We start from the raw sequence: 22,113 nt of genomic DNA, 5'->3' as shown, positions 1-22,113 counted from the left end.
TTTTTTGCGAATTAACTCAAGAAATTTGTTTTAAACAATTTGTTTCTAAAAAAAGTTTTGCGCTGAAAAGGTTGAGATGGTGCTACACGCACGCCAATACAACGTTAACAATAACATCTCTTTTAATTTTTGGTTTATAGAAATTAAAAATGAATCAAAATCTTCAGTACAAAATCTGTTTTTTTTGTATTCTGGCATTTTTCTATAGCTTTTTAAGTTGTAGAGTTTATTTAAATAATAAAGATTTTTGTAAAATTCGAAGTGTCTTTACTTTTAACTGTGTAGTAATTTTAGAATGTAATGTTTGTGTATAAATGAAGTAAATTGTAAATGAACAATAAATATTTTCAATTAGGGTGGTTTTGCTGGGATGCGTTGGTTAATTTCTGTGTCACAAAAAAAATAAGTGAAGTTTATTTTTTAAAATAAGTTGCCTCACTTTTCATGCAAGTCACATATATCAGTGTTATTTTAAGGATGTTTAACATCTTTAAAAAAATGTCTATAAGTTTTCCATGAAAAACGTGCCGTTTTCCACTTATCCATCGTCATATGTTTGGATTTTTGTATTCCATGAATAATAGGTTTCTTATGAACAGCCATAACTTTGTTAACAATTTTTCCGATAAAATGTAATATCTGATGTCATATTTGCGCATTGATAATGGATCTATTCAGAACATTGAGGTAATGGAATTCTTGAAATAAGCTTGGATCCAAAACTAACTTGGAACCACATGTAACAAAGTGAGTTCAAAATTAGTACACTATGTTACATCATAATACATCTTAAAAGAAACTGTATCATTTGATATTCTGAAATTGTTATACTTTAGTTTAGTGCAGTCAATCCTTCAATATGGATTAATTTTCTGGTTCTTCTGCATGCTTGGATAGAGCATTCATAGCTCAAAAAAAGGTAATACAAGCCATGTTTAATATGACACCATCAGAATCTTGCAGACCACTTTTTATAAAGGCAAACATACATACTTCAACTGATAATGTATGTTACAGGAAATGAGCATACACTAAATAAAAACAGTGAGTACATCCTTATAATACATGAGAAAAGGATAATATACTCATCCATTCTCACGTTTGAAAGTAGCACAGCATGCACCTTGCTACATTGGAGTTAAATATTTTACCAAGCTCGTAATACTCATTGACCATAACGTCATAATTAATTGAATTTTTATATATGTACTTGTAATGTAGTGCATTTTATTTTATGTAATGTTTTGTAAGTTTTTAAAATATTTTAATATGAATTAATTTAATGTCATGTTTATTTATATTTGACTTGTCTGACAGGCTTGCAGAAGTCTTTCGGCTTGTTTGCAGATTTCAAGATGAATAAATTATATTTTTATTTGTATAACTCACAGAAATCATATAATTAGAAGTAGATATAAATCTTGTTTAGTGAAGTGTGGTTATATTGGTTATATTGACTATAGAGGTTCGTATTAACAAACACTAACATATTAAAAAAGAAAACCCCATGATTTGGAGAGAAGTGAAGACAAAATGTGAAGAAATAAGAAGCTTACAATACAGAAAAAAACAAACACAACAGGCATACAACCACTATAACGAATCAGAATGAAACGAATACTATTTAGACAAATAAAAGGAAACACTTTCATAGCTTTTCAAATCAGTTTGAAGGCGACTTCTATGGAACATAGAAAGAAATATGGAGAATAACCAGAGGACAAGGAAAGAGATGAACAAACCAATAAAACGAAAAGCATTCAGAAAAAAAAAACATGGCACAGTACTTGCGATCCCAATTATAAAGGTGACAATAATGAACCACCAACACCAGAGGTGACAACAAACGAAGAAATAAATATAAGGAGGAAAAGGTAAAGTAAGGATTAAGGAAATTACATACAGAAAATCACTAATAGAGACAGAATACTGACAAACTCCTAAAGCACGGAGGACCAAATCTAACTAAATAATTACTAAAACTAATTAAAAAAATAATAGAAAAAAACAGAAGTCTTTAAGAATGGAGATCAAGATCAAACACAACACTAAATTAACAACCAGAGTGGATAACAAATAAACTGATTGAAATAATAACATTAGCAGAAAACAATAAGGTTTAAGGTCAGGAGATCATGCACTAACGCTCTTCTAATAAGACAAGTGCAAGAGAAATCATTAAAAAACAACAAACTGGCATATCTATATTTTGTGACCTTAAGAAGACATTTGACCAGGTCAAATTAAAAAATGTTATTGACTTATTGCACACAAGAGAGATATCTTTGGAATAATCAAAATGATCGAAAATATCTACCAAACATCACAATAAAAGTAATAGTATGAGAACTAACTGACCCTATTGAAGCTCACGATGGGATAAGACAGGGTGATTCCCTGAGTTCTCTATGGCTCAACTTGATTAGGGATGCAATAATAAAAAAGTAAGAAATAAAAAAGTGATATGATACGAAATGGAAGAAAAACAACTTAAAATAAACTGCTATGCAGATGATGCAATACACTAACTCAAAGTGAAGATGATTTACAACATGTGCTGCACCATTTAATTAACCTCCACAAAATTTAACATGTTAATTTCCTAACAAAAGACAAAATGCATTATTATAACAAATTTACTAAGATGTAAATGGAGCTGGAAGGTCAGATAATAGAACAAGTGATAGAGTTTAAATATATAGCATCACATTATCTAGCTACAGAATCAAAACTAGAAGTGGAAGATCAAAGTGAATAGAGCAAATAGAGCCGCAGGTTGCATGATGAAACAATATGTAGAAATAAAAATACGGGAAAGAAATGAAAGGCAGATTTACAAAACCAATAATCAGACTAATAACGAAATATGCGGCAGAAACATGAACTAACACGAGGGGACAAAAATGTTAGAACAAGCTTCTTCTTCTTCAGTGCCTTATCCGGTCCGGATGTTGGCGATCATCAATGTTGAGTTCTATCTGGCCACTAATGGATTGTGGTCCGATGAGACGCTCCTGGAAGGTCTTCGCCGAAGTCAAGCTGTTCTTGAATCTTTGTTAATTGAATTATTAGAACAGAGAGATAAAAAATTAAAAAAATTGATGGTTAAACACTTATGGGACAGAGCTAGAAGTACAGATATGCACAAAGATGTAAGATGGAAAACATCAAGGACTGCGTAAGAAACAGAGAGCAGAATGGCATGGCACATCTATAAGCCAAATTACAACAGAGTATTTGAGTATAGGGTGATTGTCGTTGATAAAAAATTGATAAATAGAGTAGGTAAGACAGCTAGACAGTTCCCAATAGTAAGACTATCAGTAGGAAGAACACATTGAAAAACACAGTCACGTCTACATAAAAGAAGAATATTATGATTCCTTATGATAGAAGATAAAATAAAACTGATGTATAAATGTGTGTTCAGGTTTTTGAAAGGGTTATGTAATTTTTTCAAGAAGTAAAGACCAGGACTCATATCTGGAAATTTTTTTCATTTATTAAAAATTGTATGATTTTTATTAACATTTAAATAATTATAAAACATTTTAATTTTATGTTTTAAATAAGGAAATATTAGAACTTCACATAAAACTGCAAAGAGGACCTGTATTTCGGCACAACTAAATTCAAATTGAAACATTTTTATACTTTTTCAGTTAAGTTCACACAAAATTGGACAATGTTGAGACATACTTTTTCATTTGTTTCTTTTTCTTCTTATTCTTTAAATAGTATGAGTTTATTTTGATAATTGTCTGTTTTAATAGGGATCTCTTTTAAATAATCAAATGCATGATTTGTACTTTCCCTCTTGGGTTTCACATTTATCTCAATTTTAAGGATATCAAAAAGAGTATCACTTCATGTGTGATGCAATGTGAATCGAAGAAATAGATTCATTATCTATTTCTTCGTTATATGTGTACTCATTACCTCCATTTCATTTAATTTAATTTTATCTATTTTTATAACAGAGTATACCTTGAGAGAATAGGTAAAGCAATAGATGGTGTGGACTGCAGAATAATCTACACAGCAAAACACTGTGTGTGAATGCAGTAAGTTCAATGACAAAAGAGCAGAGCTATATACAAGCCTAGGCATCTCAAGAAGAACAATTTATTACTGTAGTGGGAAGAGGAAAAAATAAGTTAAAAGAAGTGCTAGAGCCTGTGACAAAAATCATTAAAAGAAAAGAGATTTTAGAAAGAGAGAGTCAACAGTGGTAAACATAAGTAATATAAGCAACAGAGAGAAAAAACAAAAAAGAAGGAAAAGTGTGATTTTATTTAATAGGCATAGGCACTATGCACAGAGTACCATGGATGGATCCGGGGGTAAGACTTCCAAAAGGGAAATTCATTAGGATGTACTGTTCTACTCTGAATCCAACTCACACCAGGTAGTCTTTACATTTCCAGTCCACAAAAAAAACGTAATGGAATATAAAGGTAAGGCAGTATTTATAAAGAGAAGCACTTTTTTAATTACTTACTTTTTTCACATGTTTCTTTTTCTTCAAATAGTATGAGTTTATCTTCATATGTTTCTTTCTCTGTCTTTATAGGGTTCTCAGATAATACTAAATAATCAAATGCATCATTTGTACTTTCCCTCTTGGGCTCCTCTTTAATTTCAATTTTAAGGGTATCAGAAAGGGCATTACCGCTCTCATTATCAATTTCTTCTTTACATATGTACACATTAACTTCTTGTTTTACTTCCATTTCATTAAACTTTTGGTTTTATCTATTTTCACAATAGGTAGTTATCAAAGAAATAGGTTTATCGGTTAATGGCTATCTATCATGGTACAATGAATACACATCATGGTACACATGGAATACACATGCTAAACTCCATTCGCTTAGCTCGGGCATATTTTGACAGATTCATTGACGGAAACCTACAACACAACAATTCCTACTTCTCAGTATTAATAGCTCAAGTATACTACAATTGCAGACATCTTTCTTTAAAAAAAAAAGAAGAATTATTCTAAATATTGGAAGTGTATACTAAACACATCAAATTTTGGGTAGTATATATTTAAAAAATATATTTTAGTCGTTATAATTTAACATAACCATTTATTATATGGTGCAGATAAATAAATATCAATTGTCGGTAATTCGCAAAGTTCTATTTTATTTACTATTTAGTTTGTTTACTATTAATATTGGCTGTGAGTACGTTTGCTTGGTTGTATAGTAATTTCCAGCCACTTTTAGTCTGTCAAAAAGTAACTAACTTCGCAAAAAAATAATTACTAAATTCACTAGACAGTTCGGACTGGGAATAGCGAACCGAGTTTATCTATCATGGTACACAATGTGTATTCATTGTACCATGGCTATCTATATTATATGAAAACAATAGTTAGACAACCACAACCACAACCTTTAACCAAAGAATATAGACGCTTATTAAGCGTCTATATTCTTTGCTTTAACTTTTACTGTTTGTGTTTGACTTTTAATCTGCCAATTATTTATTTGTTTAATCTGCCGTCAGGTGGCGGCCTCTAGTAATAAATTTCAAAAACTATTAAGGGAAGTTTAATTTTATGAAGAATTCTAATCGAGTATATTTTCATCTGTCCGTTCACCACAATGACGTCTAATAATAATGACCTATAATATTTCTTACCATTTTTCAAAGTAAAAACGTTGCACGTCACAATCTATATAAAGTGATGTCACTTATATTTAAAATTTCCAGAACGTCAACCTTAGAGTTAAAATTTTCCTAACACAGCTAATATACAAAACCCATACGGAACTGCTCGATCTTTCATAGGCGTCAACATGGTATAATAATCAGAAAAATGTAATCATCATTATATTGGCAATTTTAGAATTATGATGATTAAATAACCAAAAACATTTGTTATTATCTATCAAAGGGTAATTGCTAGAAAAGTTTCTAATAATTAACTGCACTTATTCTACAAAGAAACAAATATTCACTCATTGTTGTTTTATATAAAGCAAAAATTGCAGAATTCATAACATAATATAAACAAAATGTACTTTTCTAAAGTTTTATCTTTTTATATTTGAGTTTGAGTTTACCGAAAGTACAAGCTGAATATAGCCGCAAATGTCAAAAATATTTCGGTTTGGCATGTTTTTATAATGCATATGAGGAGCAGACTTTCTACAAAGAATATAGACATTTTCAACCAAAGATGGCATCGCAAACTATATATATATATATATATATATATATATATATATATATATATATATATATATATATATATATATATATATATATATATATATATATATATATATATATATATATATATATATATATATATATATATATATATATATATATATATATATATATATATATATATATATATATATATATATATATATATATATATATATATATATATATATATATATATATAGCCACCATTTTGTGTCACAAAAGACGTTCTAAATGCCTTGTGTTGCCTGCAAATTAACTCGTTGACTGCGCATGACTCGGATCCGAGTCGGCAGCGCTGTGCGCTTCATGCTCATGACTCAGATCCGAGTCAAAAGCATAGCGAAATTTAAATCATTATTACTCTGTTAGTCTTTGAGTAAAGTTGTCGATTTTTTGTGAGCGCGTGGGTGAAATAGTGTATATTCGAAAAGTGCTGTTCGTTTTCATTTGACAGTAGTATATCAAGGATATTTGTAACAGATATGGAGTATGATGAACCTGGACCTTCAGGCATTAAAAAAGTGAAATTGCAGAGACATGAACGGGAAAAACTAACACAGGACGAGTTATTTAGTATACTATACAACTCATTTAGCGACGATGAGTTTGATGTAAGATATAATCTTAGATAATAAGGGATAATTTATTGTTGTATGGACGATGACATATTTGATGAAATGGCTGGCATTATGGACCGAGACCAAGACAATGACGCACCTGAAGAAGAGGATGTCAGAAACCGAGCTGCAACTTGGAAAGATGATGTTTCTGAAATGCGAAGTTTGCCATTTACAAAACGTGCTGGCTTATTAATTGATCCTCCATTAAATGCGAAGCCAATAAACTATTTCAGACTAGTAGCCGATGATAATTTTTTGAACATGGTGGTAAATGAAACAAATTTGTATGCTGAACAAACTTTTTTATCTGAAGTTGGTGGTAAGGAAAATTCTAGAATTTCTAGGTGGAAACCGCTTTCTTTACAAGAATTTTTGGTGTTTTTAGGCTTAGTTTTTCATACAGGCACTGTCCGTATTTCAAAATTGGAGGATTATTGGAAAAAAGATCCATTGTTTAATATTAAATGTTTCTCACAGAACATGGGCAGAGATCGATTTCTTCTGATTTTGAGGTGTTTACACTTCGCCCCTAATCCCATGAGACCTAATAAAGTTCCTACATATCGGTTATATAAAATAAGGCCAGTCATAGATTTTTTCAACAATAAAATGGCTAGTTTATATTATCCAGGGAAAGATTTATCGTTAGATGAATCTATGGTTCCACGGAAAGGTCTACTTAATTTCAAGCAGGACATTAAGCAGAAACGTCATAAATTTGGAATTAAGCTGTATATGATCACTGAACCTACGGGTATTGTTCAAAGTCTATTGGTATATGCAGGGGCTTCAGATAAGATCATAGGAGGGAAGGGCCATGCTACCAAGGTAGTTCTCGAAATTGCCAATAGATTCTTGGATTTCGGGCATGCCCTCTATATGGACAACTTTTATAACAGTTATTTATTGGATAAACATCTTTTAAGAAGGCGTACTTTTTGCACAGGTACATTACGCGCAGGTATATCAGGAAATCCCCTAGAGGTTATCAATGCTAAATTGAGAAAAGAGGAAACTAAAGCACAGTACTGCGATGGGATAACGATTGGTAAATGGCATGACAAAAGAGATGTCTTGTATATATCTAGTTTTTTTTGCACTGCATCATGTAGTGGGAAGAATTGAAAGATCGCTGGATAATAAAGAATCCACCCTAGGTATATTCATAGACATTAAGGGAGCGTTTGATAAAACCACATTCCCAACTATCACCCAACAGCTCAACGTCAGGAATGTTCCCCTGGCCATAAGCGAATGGATATTCAGTATGCTCTCTAGTAGAGCAATAAGCATAAATGTAGAAGATGTTTCTGTTAGAGGCATGGTTACGAGGGGCTGTCCACAGGGAGGGGTGCTATCACCACTACTCTGGAACATAGTTCTAGATACTCTGGTTGACCAACTCAACAGCAACGGTTTCTACACAATAGCCTATGCAGACGATATTGCTGTCCTGCAAAGCGGTAAGTTTGAGGACACACTATGTGAGATATCACAAGTTGCTCTTCGACTAATAGAAACATGGTGCAAGGAATACTCATTATCTATAAATCCTAAGAAAACAGAGATGGTCCTCTTTACCAGGAAAAGAAGAATCACGGGCTTAATACCCCCAAGGATTCTAAACTACAGTCTAAATTTTTCTGACGAGGTGAAGTACCTTGGTATTACCCTTTACAGGAAGTTAACATGGAACTCACACTTAGATGGTAGAGCTAAAAGAGCATATATTGCCTATGAGCAGTGTCGACGAACGGTCGGACGCACCTGGGGCCTCACGCCCAGGGTGATCGCCTGGGTCTACACCGCTGTCATTAGGCCAATGCTAACTTACGGAGCTATTGCTTGGGTACCAAATGTGCTACAGGCAACAGCGATTAACAAACTAAACCATATTCAGCGGATGGCTTGCATAAATATAACAGGTGCCATGAAAACAACACCAACTGCTGCAATGGAGTTGATCATTGGCATCACGCCTCTAGATATATATGTCAAAGAGGTGGCTCTAGTGACAATGATGCGCCTGCGCTCAGCTGGTGCAAACCTTGATGTAGGAATGGGACAATTGAACCAAAGTTTGTCTTTAACAAACCCTACAAAATTGAAACAAGACAGTGTATGGAGACAAAGGTGGCAAATGCCTATTGCGTATACACCGATGGCTCCAAAATAAAAGAAGGCTCGGGATGCGGGATATACTCCAGATCACTGAACCTAAGAATAATGTGGGGTATGGGCAAAAATGCCAGCGTAGTTCAGACAGAACTGACTGGTATCTCCATAGCCACAAAAGGGATAACCCAAAAAGGTACAGCAGGGAAAACTATAATGATCTGCACAGATAGCAAACAAGCGCTACTAACCTTGAATAGACCACGTGTCACATCAGGTTTAGTAAGGGATTGTCACGAGTCACTAACTCAAGCTTCGGATGGTAATACCATCATCCTGAGGTGGGTTAAAGGACACAATAGGAATAAAGGCAACCGCATTGCTGACCAATTATCTAGGAAGGCGGCAGGCCTAAGACTCTTAGGACCTGGGGATCTTTTTGGTTGGTCAACTACAACAATCGCGGAAATTGTCAAATGCCACTCCCATACGCAAACCGTAAAAAGATGGGAAGAATGGAAAGGATGTAAACTTGCCAGGGTAACACTAAGTAACCTTGAAGAGTCAACATCAAATAAGTACTTGGGAATGACCAGGAAAAATCTACGTTTGGCAGTTGGTTTTTTAACAAGTCATTGTCAACTAAGCAAACACCTCCACACACTGGGGCTAGCAGACACACCTCTATGTAGGAAATGTGAACGAGAAGACGAAACTGTAGATCATGTCCTATGTGAATGCCCAGAGTTATCGTTAATACGAGAGTACGCGTTCGGCGAGTCCTGGTCCACACCTGCCCACATAAGAGAGATGTCTCCTGGTGACTTGTCCACCTTCCTAGAAATGGCAGGATGGACAATGAGCTAAGGGTGACAGCTCCCTGGGAGGATGCACAATGGGTCAATTGTGGCCTAAGTGCTGTGAAACTTAACTGGCCCTCCCTACTCTACAGATACTACTTTTCATTCATTTTGTAGAGGCAAAAAATGTTGTGTTGAAAAAATGGAGTTGCCTCTTTTTTGTTTCCAAAATCCCACATGTTAAAAATAAAAATTACCGAATATACTGTTTTTGGATTTTTATTGCAAATGAAATACGTAAAGGAAAATATAAAAATCAAATAATTATTTTAAACATACGAAGGGTCACTAAACTACCTTCATCGCGATCTTCGTTTACATTTCCAGAATTTGGGCCTTCGGCATTATCAGTAACGTTACAACATGCGGTTGTAATAACCTTGGTCATTTAAAGGTAGATATTTTCGTACTAAGTCTCTTAAATCACTAATTTTTTTAGGGTTTATATCCAAGGGCTTTGAGTATGCTTTATTATTAGTATTGAGAATTCTATATCTCTTTTTCGGTTCATAAAAAAATTTGTGGAAATAACAAATCGCAAACTTACAGAGCATTCAATAAACTGATAATTTTTTGTATACCTCATTAATCTATAGGTTAACATAGCAAACTTTTCTTTTTTTTTTTGTTCTTTGAGGGTTGATTTGAAAAGTTGTTTAAAATGGTCCGAAAAGTTTAGAGATATATTCTTTTCTTCTTCCTTTTATTTTTTTCTATGAATCAAAATGACCTATTACATGGTAGAAAACTGTGTCATGGTTTGAGCTAACGTTTGATTTTTGTTCTGTGCAAATGCATTGTCACCAGAAACCAGGAAAATATGTGTGTATATAATGATCAAGACTGGATATGACTTTGTTACTTCCTTTATTAGCGGTCTTCTCATCATACATTTAAAAAGATGACGTGTCCAATTTTCCTGAATGAATACACAGATTATAATACCTAAGTTGCATTTTGTAAAACGCATCTTCTGCTGGAACATGGGGTAAAGGCAAATTCTGCTAGAAGTCGAAACATAATACTTCGATGAACTCGTCTTTTTTACTGAGAATGGCAACTTCTTTTAATATTTTGTAAAACATCTCAGATTTATGAATATGGAGATCTTTTTCAGTCAGACATGCTTTTTTCGCTTCAGGAAACGTATTATACTAAACACAAAATTACAACGTGTTCTTATTAACAAAACTCTAAACTGAAAATAAAACACCAACACCAGTACCACTCTACCACCAAACCTGGACTTGCTTGATTCTTCCACCGTAATGGTTGATCAGATAAATCCGTGGCTATGCTGGAATGAAGATTCGTTGGATTTGCCCGAATCCTGCACCAAATATGCGCCACTTTAAATTTTGTATGCTGAATACAATAACATAATTTTGGTTAAAAATGGAGTTGTCTGGTTCTTGCACCGAGGTCTTCAATTTCACTGTATTTCAGAAATACATCCAGTGTGTATTTTCATGTTTTTTTAAATTGGATTTAGTTGAAAACATTTTCTAGCAAATTTTACATGGAAAAGGTTTATCTCCAGTGTGTACTCTAATATGTTCTTTTAAATAAGAACTATGTGAAAACTTTTTGGCACAAATTTCACATGCAAAAGGTTTATCTCCAGTGTGTTTTCTCATATGTTCTGATAAATTGGATGTTTGTGAAAAAATCTTGAAGCAAATTTCACATTCAAAAGGTTTACCCCCAGTGTGTATTCTTATATGTTTTTTTAAATTGGAATTGTGTGAAAACTTTTTCGCACAAATTTCACACGTAAAAGATTTATCTCCAGTGTGTATTTTCATATGTTCCTTTAAACTGAATATTCGTGAAAATCTTTTTGAGCAAATTTCACACGCAAAAGGCTTATCTCCAGTGTGTATTTTCATATGTTCTGTTAAATTGGATGTTTGTGAAAAACTCTTGGAGCAAATTTCACATTCAAAAGGTTTATCGCCAGTGTGTATTCTCATATTATGTTCCTTTAAACAGAATATTCGTGAAAATATTTTTGAGCAAATTTCACACGCAAAAGGCTTATCTCCAGTGTGTATTCTCATATGTTCTGTTAAATTGGATGTTTGTGAAAAACTCTTAGAACAAATTTCACATTCAAAAGGTTTATCGCCAGTGTGTTTTCTCATATGTTGTTTTAAATTGGAATTGTGTGAAAACTTTTTCGCACAAATTGCACATGTAAAAGATTTATCTCCAGTGTGTATTTTCATATGTTGTTTTAAATTAGATTTTCGTTTACACTTTTTCGAGCAAATTTCACATGTAAAAGTATTTTCTCCAGTAAATACTGTTAAAACACTCTCTTTATTAAACTCAGTAGAACAAATTTCACATGTTAACAGTTTTTTTCATACAACTTTCAACACTTTTTCAAACAAGAGTTTGTACACTTGACTTTAAATCAGAACTTTCTGAAAAGTTTTTGGTGCATATTGTACACTTGAAAACTTGTTCGCCAGTGTGCACACTCATATCTGTTTTTAAATGATTGTTTATTTTTGAACATTGTTTGGCCCAAATTTCAGTGGTAAAATATTTTTCCTCAGTGTTCACATTCGTCGACGCAGTTAAACATTGATCCAAATCGACGTTAATTCTCAGATAGTCCTTGAATAATTTGCTTGCATCAGTTTAAATATCTTCACGGGGAAAACCTAAAATGGTGATAACCTATTAAACCACCATCATATACTTATCTAAAAAAGAGCATGGCACTTGGTGAGTGCCGACAGAAGTGAATACTTCTTATAAAGTGTTATTACTATATATAGATTAATTAAATTGTATGACTGTTCATTTTGTTTCTGCTTTTATAATAACACTGCATATTTAAAATCTTAAATTTTAAAAAATCTTAATTATTTTTAAATTTTGTTTAATGATTTTAGTAATTTTCAAAATTTGTTAAATATAATACCTATAGAATTTATTCATAATATACATTTCATTCTAATTATCATTATATTCTAAAAATAATCGTGAATAATGGGAGGATATATTGATAATTATTTGTTAATATATAACTACAAACGACTATAAAATTGCTAAAATAAACTTTTGTTTATGGTTTTTTAAAATGTTTTATAATTTTATTAAATTTTATATATTTTTATTTAATTTATTTTCTTTTATTTCATACAAATATTTTAAAATAAAAATTGACCAAATCGATGCAGTCGTTCCCGAGTTGTTATAAAAAATATATACAGTATATTCCCTCTATAACGAACACGGTTATTACGAGGTTTCGCTTATAACGAGATACATTAGATGTCCCGTGAAATTTCTATTAAACTATAACCCTCTATAGCGAGGCAAATTTGGTTATAAAGAGAGAAAATAAGATCCAAAAACGTGTTTTTTTTTACGTTTTTTGGCCCGGTCGTGGCTATAAATAAATACCTTTTTAGACGGCCCCTCAATAAACGTAATTGCCGCCCGCAATAAACTTCTTTACAATGAATAAATACAACTGTTTCACATCTTTAGAAAATATGATAGATAGAATGAAACTGGACAATTTAAAGCAGTTAAAAATGAGACAGTTCTTAAAATTGCAGAAGCATTTTTTCAAAAACGCCATTCAAACAATATTTATTAGCATCTTATATTGCTCCGAATGGCTTAACTACAGAAAGTTAATGGTTTAGAAAACTACATATTCATATGTATGCACAGTAATATTGTTGTCTGATATAACGAGATCGGCTTATAACGAGGTAATTAGTCTGCCATTTCAGTTCTCTGTATAGAGGGAGTCTACTGTATTAGCTGTGTTAGGAAAATTTGAACTCTAAGGTTGAAATGGAAATTTTAAATATAAGTGACGTCACTTTATATAAATTGTGACGAGCAAGCATTTTTATATGAAAAATGCTATATACTCGGTTCGCTATTCCCAGTCCGAACTGTCTAGTGAATTTAGTAATTATTTTTTTGCGAAGTTAGTTACTTTTTGACAGACTAAAAGTGGCTGGAAATTACTATACAACCAAGCACACGTACTCATAGCCAATATTAATACATAGTAAACAAACAAAATAGTAAATAAAATAGAACTTTACGAATTACTGACAATCAATATTTATATATCTGCACCATATAATAAATAGTTATGTTAAATTATAACAACTAAAATATATTTTTTAAATATATACTACCCAAAATTTGATGGGTTTAGTATACACTTCCACTATTTAGAATAATTCTTCTTTTTTTAAAGAAAGAAGTCTGTAATAGTAGGATACTTGAGCTATTAATACTGAGAAGTAGGAATTGTTGTGTTGTAGGTTTCCGACAATGAATCTGTCAAAATATGCCCGATCTAAGCGAATGGAGTATAATGATTTCACCGATTCACTCCCGTACAAATTTCCAACGTGGAGCGCGCGTATAGAAGTATAACTTCAATAATTATTTATAATAATTAAAAATTTAAAAGAAAAATTCCCAGTGGTAGGCTGTATACTATAGTTTTACAAAATTTACTATAAAGTAAAAACTTCTTTTGTAAAATGGTACCTATTACATTTCTATTTTATACCATTTTACAAAAAAAGTTTTCACTTCATAGTAAGTTAATTATTAGAAAAGTCATTGTATATTACGTGTAGTATAAAGCATTATTGAGACTTTTTCAGTTTAAAGAAATTTGAGGAAACAATTAGATATAATTTACGGATCCTTATTATAATTTGGAACTAATTGGCAAGTAAAGACGGATGATTTTATTATTGATTTAGGATAATATTCTGTTTAGTGTAAACTAATGTATATTTCACGAGTGGATAATCACATAAGTAAATAGTTTCAGCAAATGTTACTATTGAGTTAAATTTTATTATATAATTAGTCCTAAGTTAATTCAACATTACTTTATTTTTTATTTATATTACTGTCGCCAATAAAAAGGATTATCCACGAATAAATAGGGATTAGATAGCAAAACTTTTACATTCGTCCAGAATAAGTGCATTTTTCACCATGTTTGAGTTAAGTGCATTTTCGTAATCAAAATCCGTATATAAATGTACTGTGTAAGTGTCGGACAATGGAAAAGAGGTGAATTATGTAGGCTTGTTTTAGCAATTACATATTATATAAAATTATAATACGTGTATATGTACTGTAGAACAGGAATCTCATGACAAGGCGGAGCTTCCAGTGCACAGTCAGAGAAAGTATTCGGACAGAAAAGGATGGAATTTACTTTGAACATTACAAACAATTTACAATGTTGTCAATTTGTGGATGATCACAGTAACATAGGATATTTTTAGTATGATATCTAAAAAAATGAATTTGAAATTATTTACACAACAATTTAATGACTAAAAGAATAAGGGAATGTTTTTTGGTATGATATACAGTGTGTCCCAAAAAATATTTTACATTTCACAAAAAAATACTATTCTTGATAAAGACCTCAGCATAGAAGAAAAACAAAAATATTGATTTGATTAAAATATAAGATTTACAAATCAATAAATAATTATTCTGTTATTATTTTATTTTCAAAGATCCTACTTGGAAAACTTCATTGTTTCACTGGTAAGTATTTAAAGTTTTAAAATAAATATTTAAATAAGGCAATAATCATATATAATTCTTACTATCATTTCAATATTCTAAATTCTTTTTAATTAAATAGTAAAGACACATAAACAAATCAATTAAATAACAAACAGCCGATATGAAATATATCGTATAACAACAATAAGTTAGACACTGACATTGCGAAAACTGTTCGCATGTTTTAAATAACATTTTTACCGATTGACCATTTACCTAAAAAAATATAATTCTCACTAAAATATTAAATAATACCTGATCATTTAATTTTTAACTATCAACAAAAATGTAATATAGTATGATGACAAGTATGAATTTGATGGTAATACAGTCAAAGGCTAACACATTAGCAATTATTTCTCGACTTCTGACTATTAACATCCCGTCCGGATAATTTGCTCTGAAAATCCATGCCACAATAATAAAAATTACTAATTTAGGTATATCTACTTTTTTGTATCACAATTAACTTCTTCCGTTTACAATTTTTAATTTTAACAGAGTTCTGAAAAGAACTTTTCTATAAAATGAGTAAAACTAAATTAATTTAAACAGAATACACAAACACAAAACGTAAAATCACAACAAAATCAAATGTAAATAACGAGAGTAAAAGAAACAATGCAACGGTGTAAGAATATCCACACCTCACTGCTTAAAGTTTACTGAACGAATGGTTTTGCTGGACTTCCACTTTCAAATTTGTTTCTGCGACGTGACTTTTTAATTTCGCTACATACCTGTTTGACTGTATGTACATAATGTTTATTAGGGTATACCGCAAGGTTAATCTAGTATTTTTCATATAAAAATGCGTGCACGTCATAATTTATATAAAGTGACGTCACTTATATTTAAAATTTCCAGAACGTCAACCTTAGAGTTCACATTTTCCTAATACAGCTAATAATACGAATCCCATACGGAACTGCTCGATCTTTCATAGGCGTCAACATGGTATAATAATCAGAAAAATGTAATCATCATTATATTGGGAATTTTAGAATTATATTGATTAAATAAATAACCAAAAACATTTGTTATTATTAATAATATAAATTTTATGAAATAACTCTAAGATTAATATTCCACAAAATAATAATTTTAATTAAATATATTAGACAATTGTACGCAACAAAGAATACTTCAAATTTTTTGACAGTTCAGCGTGTGGCAAAATGGTTTAAAGTGTTGCCGCTTTTTTAGAGTAAGAATTTTGTTTATGTTTTGATTTTTTACACAATTTGATCATAATATATTATATGTGTTGCAGTAGTCTTAAAACTAAGTGTATTTACTGTTATATAATAGTTTGACAAATAGTTGACATTTTAAAAATTCCTCACTTACTAACTATTCTGATGTTTTTTCAACTCTGTGGGATTCTGATGTCGTAAATCTTGAACGACGTGCAAGCATTTTTATATGAAAAATACTATACTCGAGTATACAAGTTTAATAAAAGTGGAAAATTTTGACAAGGATGTATAAAAAAAAAATTTTTAAACATCTGTATAAAATTATCAACAACAAAATTTTGCAATATAATTTGTTCAAAATTTGCTTGAAAACTAACTTCTAAAGAAGATATGTAAAATGCAAAATTATTGTTTGGCATCCTTAAGTTGCCATATATATCCAATGAACAAGTTTCATAGGCTTAAAAAAACCATAGAGAATTTCATCATCTAAATCTTTATAGTTTTTTGAATAATTGTCACAGGTATCAAGTACGAACTTAAATTTTATTACCGTAAAATGGGGTGAGATTGATCTCCCGGGGTAACATTGATCATTTGTCGTTGTATCACATATAGGTTGATACAACCGGCAACAATGTAAAATTGTTTTTTGTGCGTGGCACTATTCATTTCTTGGATCTTGACTATCATCAGTTCACGTCGTTGTTAGTTTGCAATTAGCATTGGGAAGAAGTTATGTGGCTTTGAAATTAACCATAATTTTTGGCCTATTTTTATAGTTTGTGTACTTTTGATGGTACAGAAAGAACAGAGTTAAGTTTGCTATTTCTTGTGTTATAAAATTATTTTGTATGGTTCTGTAATAATAATTTTAAGTATCTAAAGTTCATTCAAATTCGACGTGCATTAAAAGTAAACAAAACCAGGCTATGCTACGTAAACAGTATGTACAATTAAAGACGATCACAAAGGCAATAAGAAAAGGCATAAGAAACTACAATGTAGAAAAAACAAAACAGGCAATAGAGCAAAATAAGAACATGAAAGTTTTGAAGAGGAGCGTACAAAAGGGGAAAATAGAAATGAACAAACGAGAAACAGAACTGGAGAAGAAACAACGAACAGAGATGAAATATTAAGAATAGTCGAAGAGTTCTACACAGAGTTATATAGATCAAGAAAAAAAGATAACAATACGGAACCTCCAATTACACTAAAAACTGGGGTATTAAACCAAGGATCAGATTTAATGCCCGATATAACAAAATCTAATAGCAAATATGTACTACAATCAGAAAGCAGTAGTGAGAGTAGAGAATAATACCACTGAAGAAATTGAAATAAAGCGAGGTGTGAGACAAGGGTGTATACTGTCACCAACCCTGTTTAATCTCTATTCCGAAGACGTAATGAATAGAACACTCTCTGAGCAATCCGTAGGTATTAAAATAAATGGTGTTAGATTAAACAATCTGAGATTTGCCGACGACACCGTTCTGATCGCAGAAACACTTGAAGAGCTACAGACATGAATAAGATAGCAGACTGCAGCGAAGAATATGGACTATCTTTGAACATAAAAAAAACTAAATTTATGGTAATATCGAAATCAACACAAAATGTCCAAAATTTATATTTACACAATGAAATTATCGATCGAGTTAGCAAATACAAATATTTAGGCACTTTTATAAATGAAGACAACGATAGCTCAGCAGAAATCAAAATAAGAATAGAAAAAGCCAGATCCATATTCACTAAAATGAAGAGAGTGTTCTGCGGAAGAGATTTGAGCCTTGAAATGAAACTTCGCCTGATGAGATGTTACGTACTTTCTGTGCTGTTGTACGGAATGGAGTCATGGACGTTGAAAAGATTGATACCAAAAAATTAGAGGCATTTGAACTGTGGATGTATCGCAGAATCCTGAGAATATCATGGACCGAGAGAGTCACAAATGTCGAGGTCTTGAGAAGAATGAATAAAGAAAGGAAGTCATATTTACGATCAAAAAACGAAAACTGCAATACTTGGGACACATTACAAGAGGCGAAAGATATGAACTGCTTCGAATAATTATGCAAGGGAAAATAGCAGGAAAAAGGTCCATAGGAAGAAGACGAAACTCCTGGCTAAAGAATCTACGGGAATGGTATAGCTGTAGCAGCAACGAATTGTTTCGGTCAGCAGTTTCGAAAATACGTATAGCCCTGATGATCGCCAACCTTCGGAACGAAGATGGCACTTGAAGAAGAAGATAACAAAATCATAAATCAAAGAAGCCCTGAAGAAAATGAAAAATAATCGAACCCCGGGTGAAGACGGAATAGTATCTGAAGCACTAAAAATTTGAGGGGATGTATTACTTGAAACAATTAAACAACTTTTCAATATCTGCCTTCACAGCGCTAATATTTCAACAGACTGGAACAACGCTACTATGATTCTATTACACAAAGCAGGAGACAAAGCAAATTTAGAGAATTACAGACCGATTAGCCTCCTCAGCCATATATATAAGTTGTTTACGCGAATACTAGTTAAGAGAATGGAAAGAAAATTAGAGACTTATCAACCAAGGGAACAGGCAGGATTCCGAAAAAGTTACGGAACAAGTGACCATTTACAAAGTATAAAAACCCTAATAGAGAAAGCAGTGGAATACAATAAACCTCTAGTTCTAATATTTATCGATTTTCACAAAGCCTTTGACACAGTTGAGCTAAGCAAAATATTACAGGCGCTTAAAGAATGCAGGCTAGATTATAGATATACTAAATTATTATACAAAATATACCTGCAGGCAACAACCACTGTCAGATTACATACTAACAGTAATCGCATAAAAATAGAACGGGGGGTTAGACAAGGAGACCCAATGTCACCTAAACTTTTTAATACGGTGCTAGAACATGCTTTTAAGAATTTGAATTGGATGACAAAGGGAATAAAAATAGATGAAGAATATCTAAACAACTTACGTTTCGCCGATGATATACTTATAATAGCTGAAGATCTAGGTATGGCAAGAGAGATGGTACAGGAACTCGTTGTGGCTACAGAAAGTGTAGGTTTAAATATAAATATCTCGAAAACAAAAATCATGACCAATTTGGTACCCAACCAGAACATCAGTATTGGTGGGAAAGAAATAGAACTCGTAGATAGATATAAATACCTGGGACATGAAATTATGATTGGCAGGGATAACCAGACTCATGAACTAAAGAGAAGAATCGGTCTTGGGTGGGCAGCATTTGGAAAACTGAGAGAAACTTTTAAAAGTGAGCTGCCCATATGCATAAAGAGAAAGGTATTTGATCAGTGCGTCCTCCCAGTCTTGACGTACGGAGCAGAAACACTTACCTTAACAAAAGCAGCAGCTACCAAACTGAGAGTCACGCAGAGAAGAATGGAGCGGTCCATTTTAGGAATAACTCTGCGAGACAGAATAACCAACGAAGACATCAGGAGAAGAACCGGAGTGACTGACATCATCGAAAAGATAGCCAGACTAAAATGGAGATGGGCAGGACACATAGCCAGAATGACAGATGGGCGATGGACAAAGAGGTTATTGGAATGGAGACCAAGGGAAGACAAGAGAAACGTCGGTCGACCACCTACAAGATGGACTGACGATTTAAGAAGACTCAATAAAAACTGGATGAAGAGGCCTATGTTCAGCAGTGGACTTTTGAGGCTGGATAATGATGATGTACAATTAAAGATTTGTTTACTATGAACAACGAAGATAAAATATACAATGTTAGTATTATTTTCAAGGAAATTCAAAATTAGCTTCCCTACTGTAAAATAAAAAGAAACTTATAGTTTGACAAAAATAATAAAGCAGTAATTGTAACGTTGTTTTGACACTTAAACGATCGAAATCGAAACATCAAATATACATATTTTTTAAAGTAAATTGTGTGTTAGTTCGCATCAAAAGTAGTAACTTATTAATATGTTTTCAGTTTTTATTTGAAAATAACCATAACCAACCGCCTAACACATAAGCTCGATTTCTATCAACCTATCGAGCAGGCTGGATTCAGAAAATATTTTAGTACCATAGACCACTTGCACACCGTAAGAACACTGATAGAAAAATACACCGAGTATAATGTTCCAATTCATATGGCGTTCGTCGATTTCCATAAAGCATTTGATTCCATTGAATTATGGGCAGTGCTTGAATCTCTAGAAAATGCACGTATAGATTCAAGATACACTAACATAATTAAAAACATATATGAAAATGCCACCATGCAGATAAAGCTGGACGAAAGCACAAAAACTAATCCCATAAGACTACAACGGGGAGTAAGACAAGGAGACACCATCTCTCCCAAACTATTTACCCTTGCTCTAGAAGACATTTTTAAGAAACTAGAATGGAACAATAAGGGTATCAACGTCGACGGATCATACTTAAACCACTTGCGATTCGCAGATGACATAGTTTTAATAGCCGATAATATCCAAGAACTAAATGATATGTTACAACAATTAAATGCAGTTTCAGGAGCGGTAGGCTTAAAAATGAACTACAATAAAACAAAAATACTGAGCCGAGACCAGACAAATATAACAATACAAAATCATACCATAGAAAATGTTGAACATTATGTATATCTAGGTCATGTTATCAAACTAGGAAAACCAAATCAAGATGCTGAAATTAAAAGAAGAACACAACTGGCATGGGGCGCTTTCGGCAAATTAGCATATATCTTGAAAAACACCTCCATTCCTGTAAACTTAAAGAAAAAGGTGTATAACACATGCATACTACCAGTTTGTACTTACGGCTTGGAGACAGTAGCCCTTACCAAAAAATCTGCTAAAAAATTAGAAACAACGCAAAGAGCAATGGAACGAATCATGCTTGGAATATCACTAAGAGACAAGATTAGAAACACCGAGATAAGACGTAGAACGAAGATTAGGGATATTGTGGAAGAAATTGCAAAAATGAAATGGCGGTGGGCAGGTCACGTAGCCCGATATAATGACAACAGGTGGACACGGAGAATTCTAGAATGGAGACCAAGGACGACAACAAGAAGCACGGGAAGACCTCAAAAAAGATGGGTAGATGACATAAGAACAGTGGCAGGCAAACAGTGGATTAGATTGGCGCAAGATAGAGAAAGATGGAAGCAATTGGGAGAGACCTACATTCAGGAGTGGATGGAAAATGGTTGACAAAGAGAGAGATTTGAAAAACAATAAAACTCACGTGATTCAGATTACAAATGTTACCAGAAATTGAAATCCCATTTTACATAAATTTCGTAAATTTGAATACAGATATACCTTAACTTAAAATGTTTTCATAAACGAAAATTTTGTATTAAAAAAAATAAGGTATTTCACTTGGAGAAGTGCGGCCAGAATTAAAAACTTCTTAAATTGCGTTGAAATTATGAGTATTAATATCTAAGAGCTTCTGGGCTGAGCTCTTAATCGCACCCCATTCGTTTTTTTTTT

General features: G+C 32.3%; 1 protein-coding gene and 1 pseudogene across 2 annotated transcripts in view; both read right to left on the bottom strand.

The window, feature by feature from the left end:
* Positions 1–5,213, bottom strand: part of LOC140449890 (uncharacterized) — a 78,965-nt gene extending 73,752 nt beyond the window's left edge. Inside the window, exon 1 of one of the 2 annotated variants that reach the window (XR_011951920.1) lies at positions 4,502–5,186. Coding sequence is in view for 1 of the 2 variants with exons in the window: in XM_072543302.1 (XP_072399403.1) it covers positions 4,502–4,733 (232 nt within the window). In the remaining variant the exon portion in view is untranslated. Of the gene's footprint in view, positions 1–4,501 lie in introns of both variants that reach the window. The other variant, XM_072543302.1, reaches the window with a different exon arrangement.
* A 4,330-nt stretch (positions 5,214–9,543) lies between these two features.
* Positions 9,544–12,189, bottom strand: LOC140450539 (uncharacterized; annotated as a pseudogene).
* Positions 12,190–22,113: the final 9,924 nt, after the last annotated feature.

Source organism: Diabrotica undecimpunctata, chromosome 9, assembly GCF_040954645.1.
Source record: "Diabrotica undecimpunctata isolate CICGRU chromosome 9, icDiaUnde3, whole genome shotgun sequence".
Taxonomy (NCBI): Eukaryota; Metazoa; Arthropoda; class Insecta; order Coleoptera; family Chrysomelidae; genus Diabrotica; species Diabrotica undecimpunctata.
Note: the sequence above shows the minus strand (reverse complement) of the source record. Positions and strands in the feature narration are given on the sequence as shown.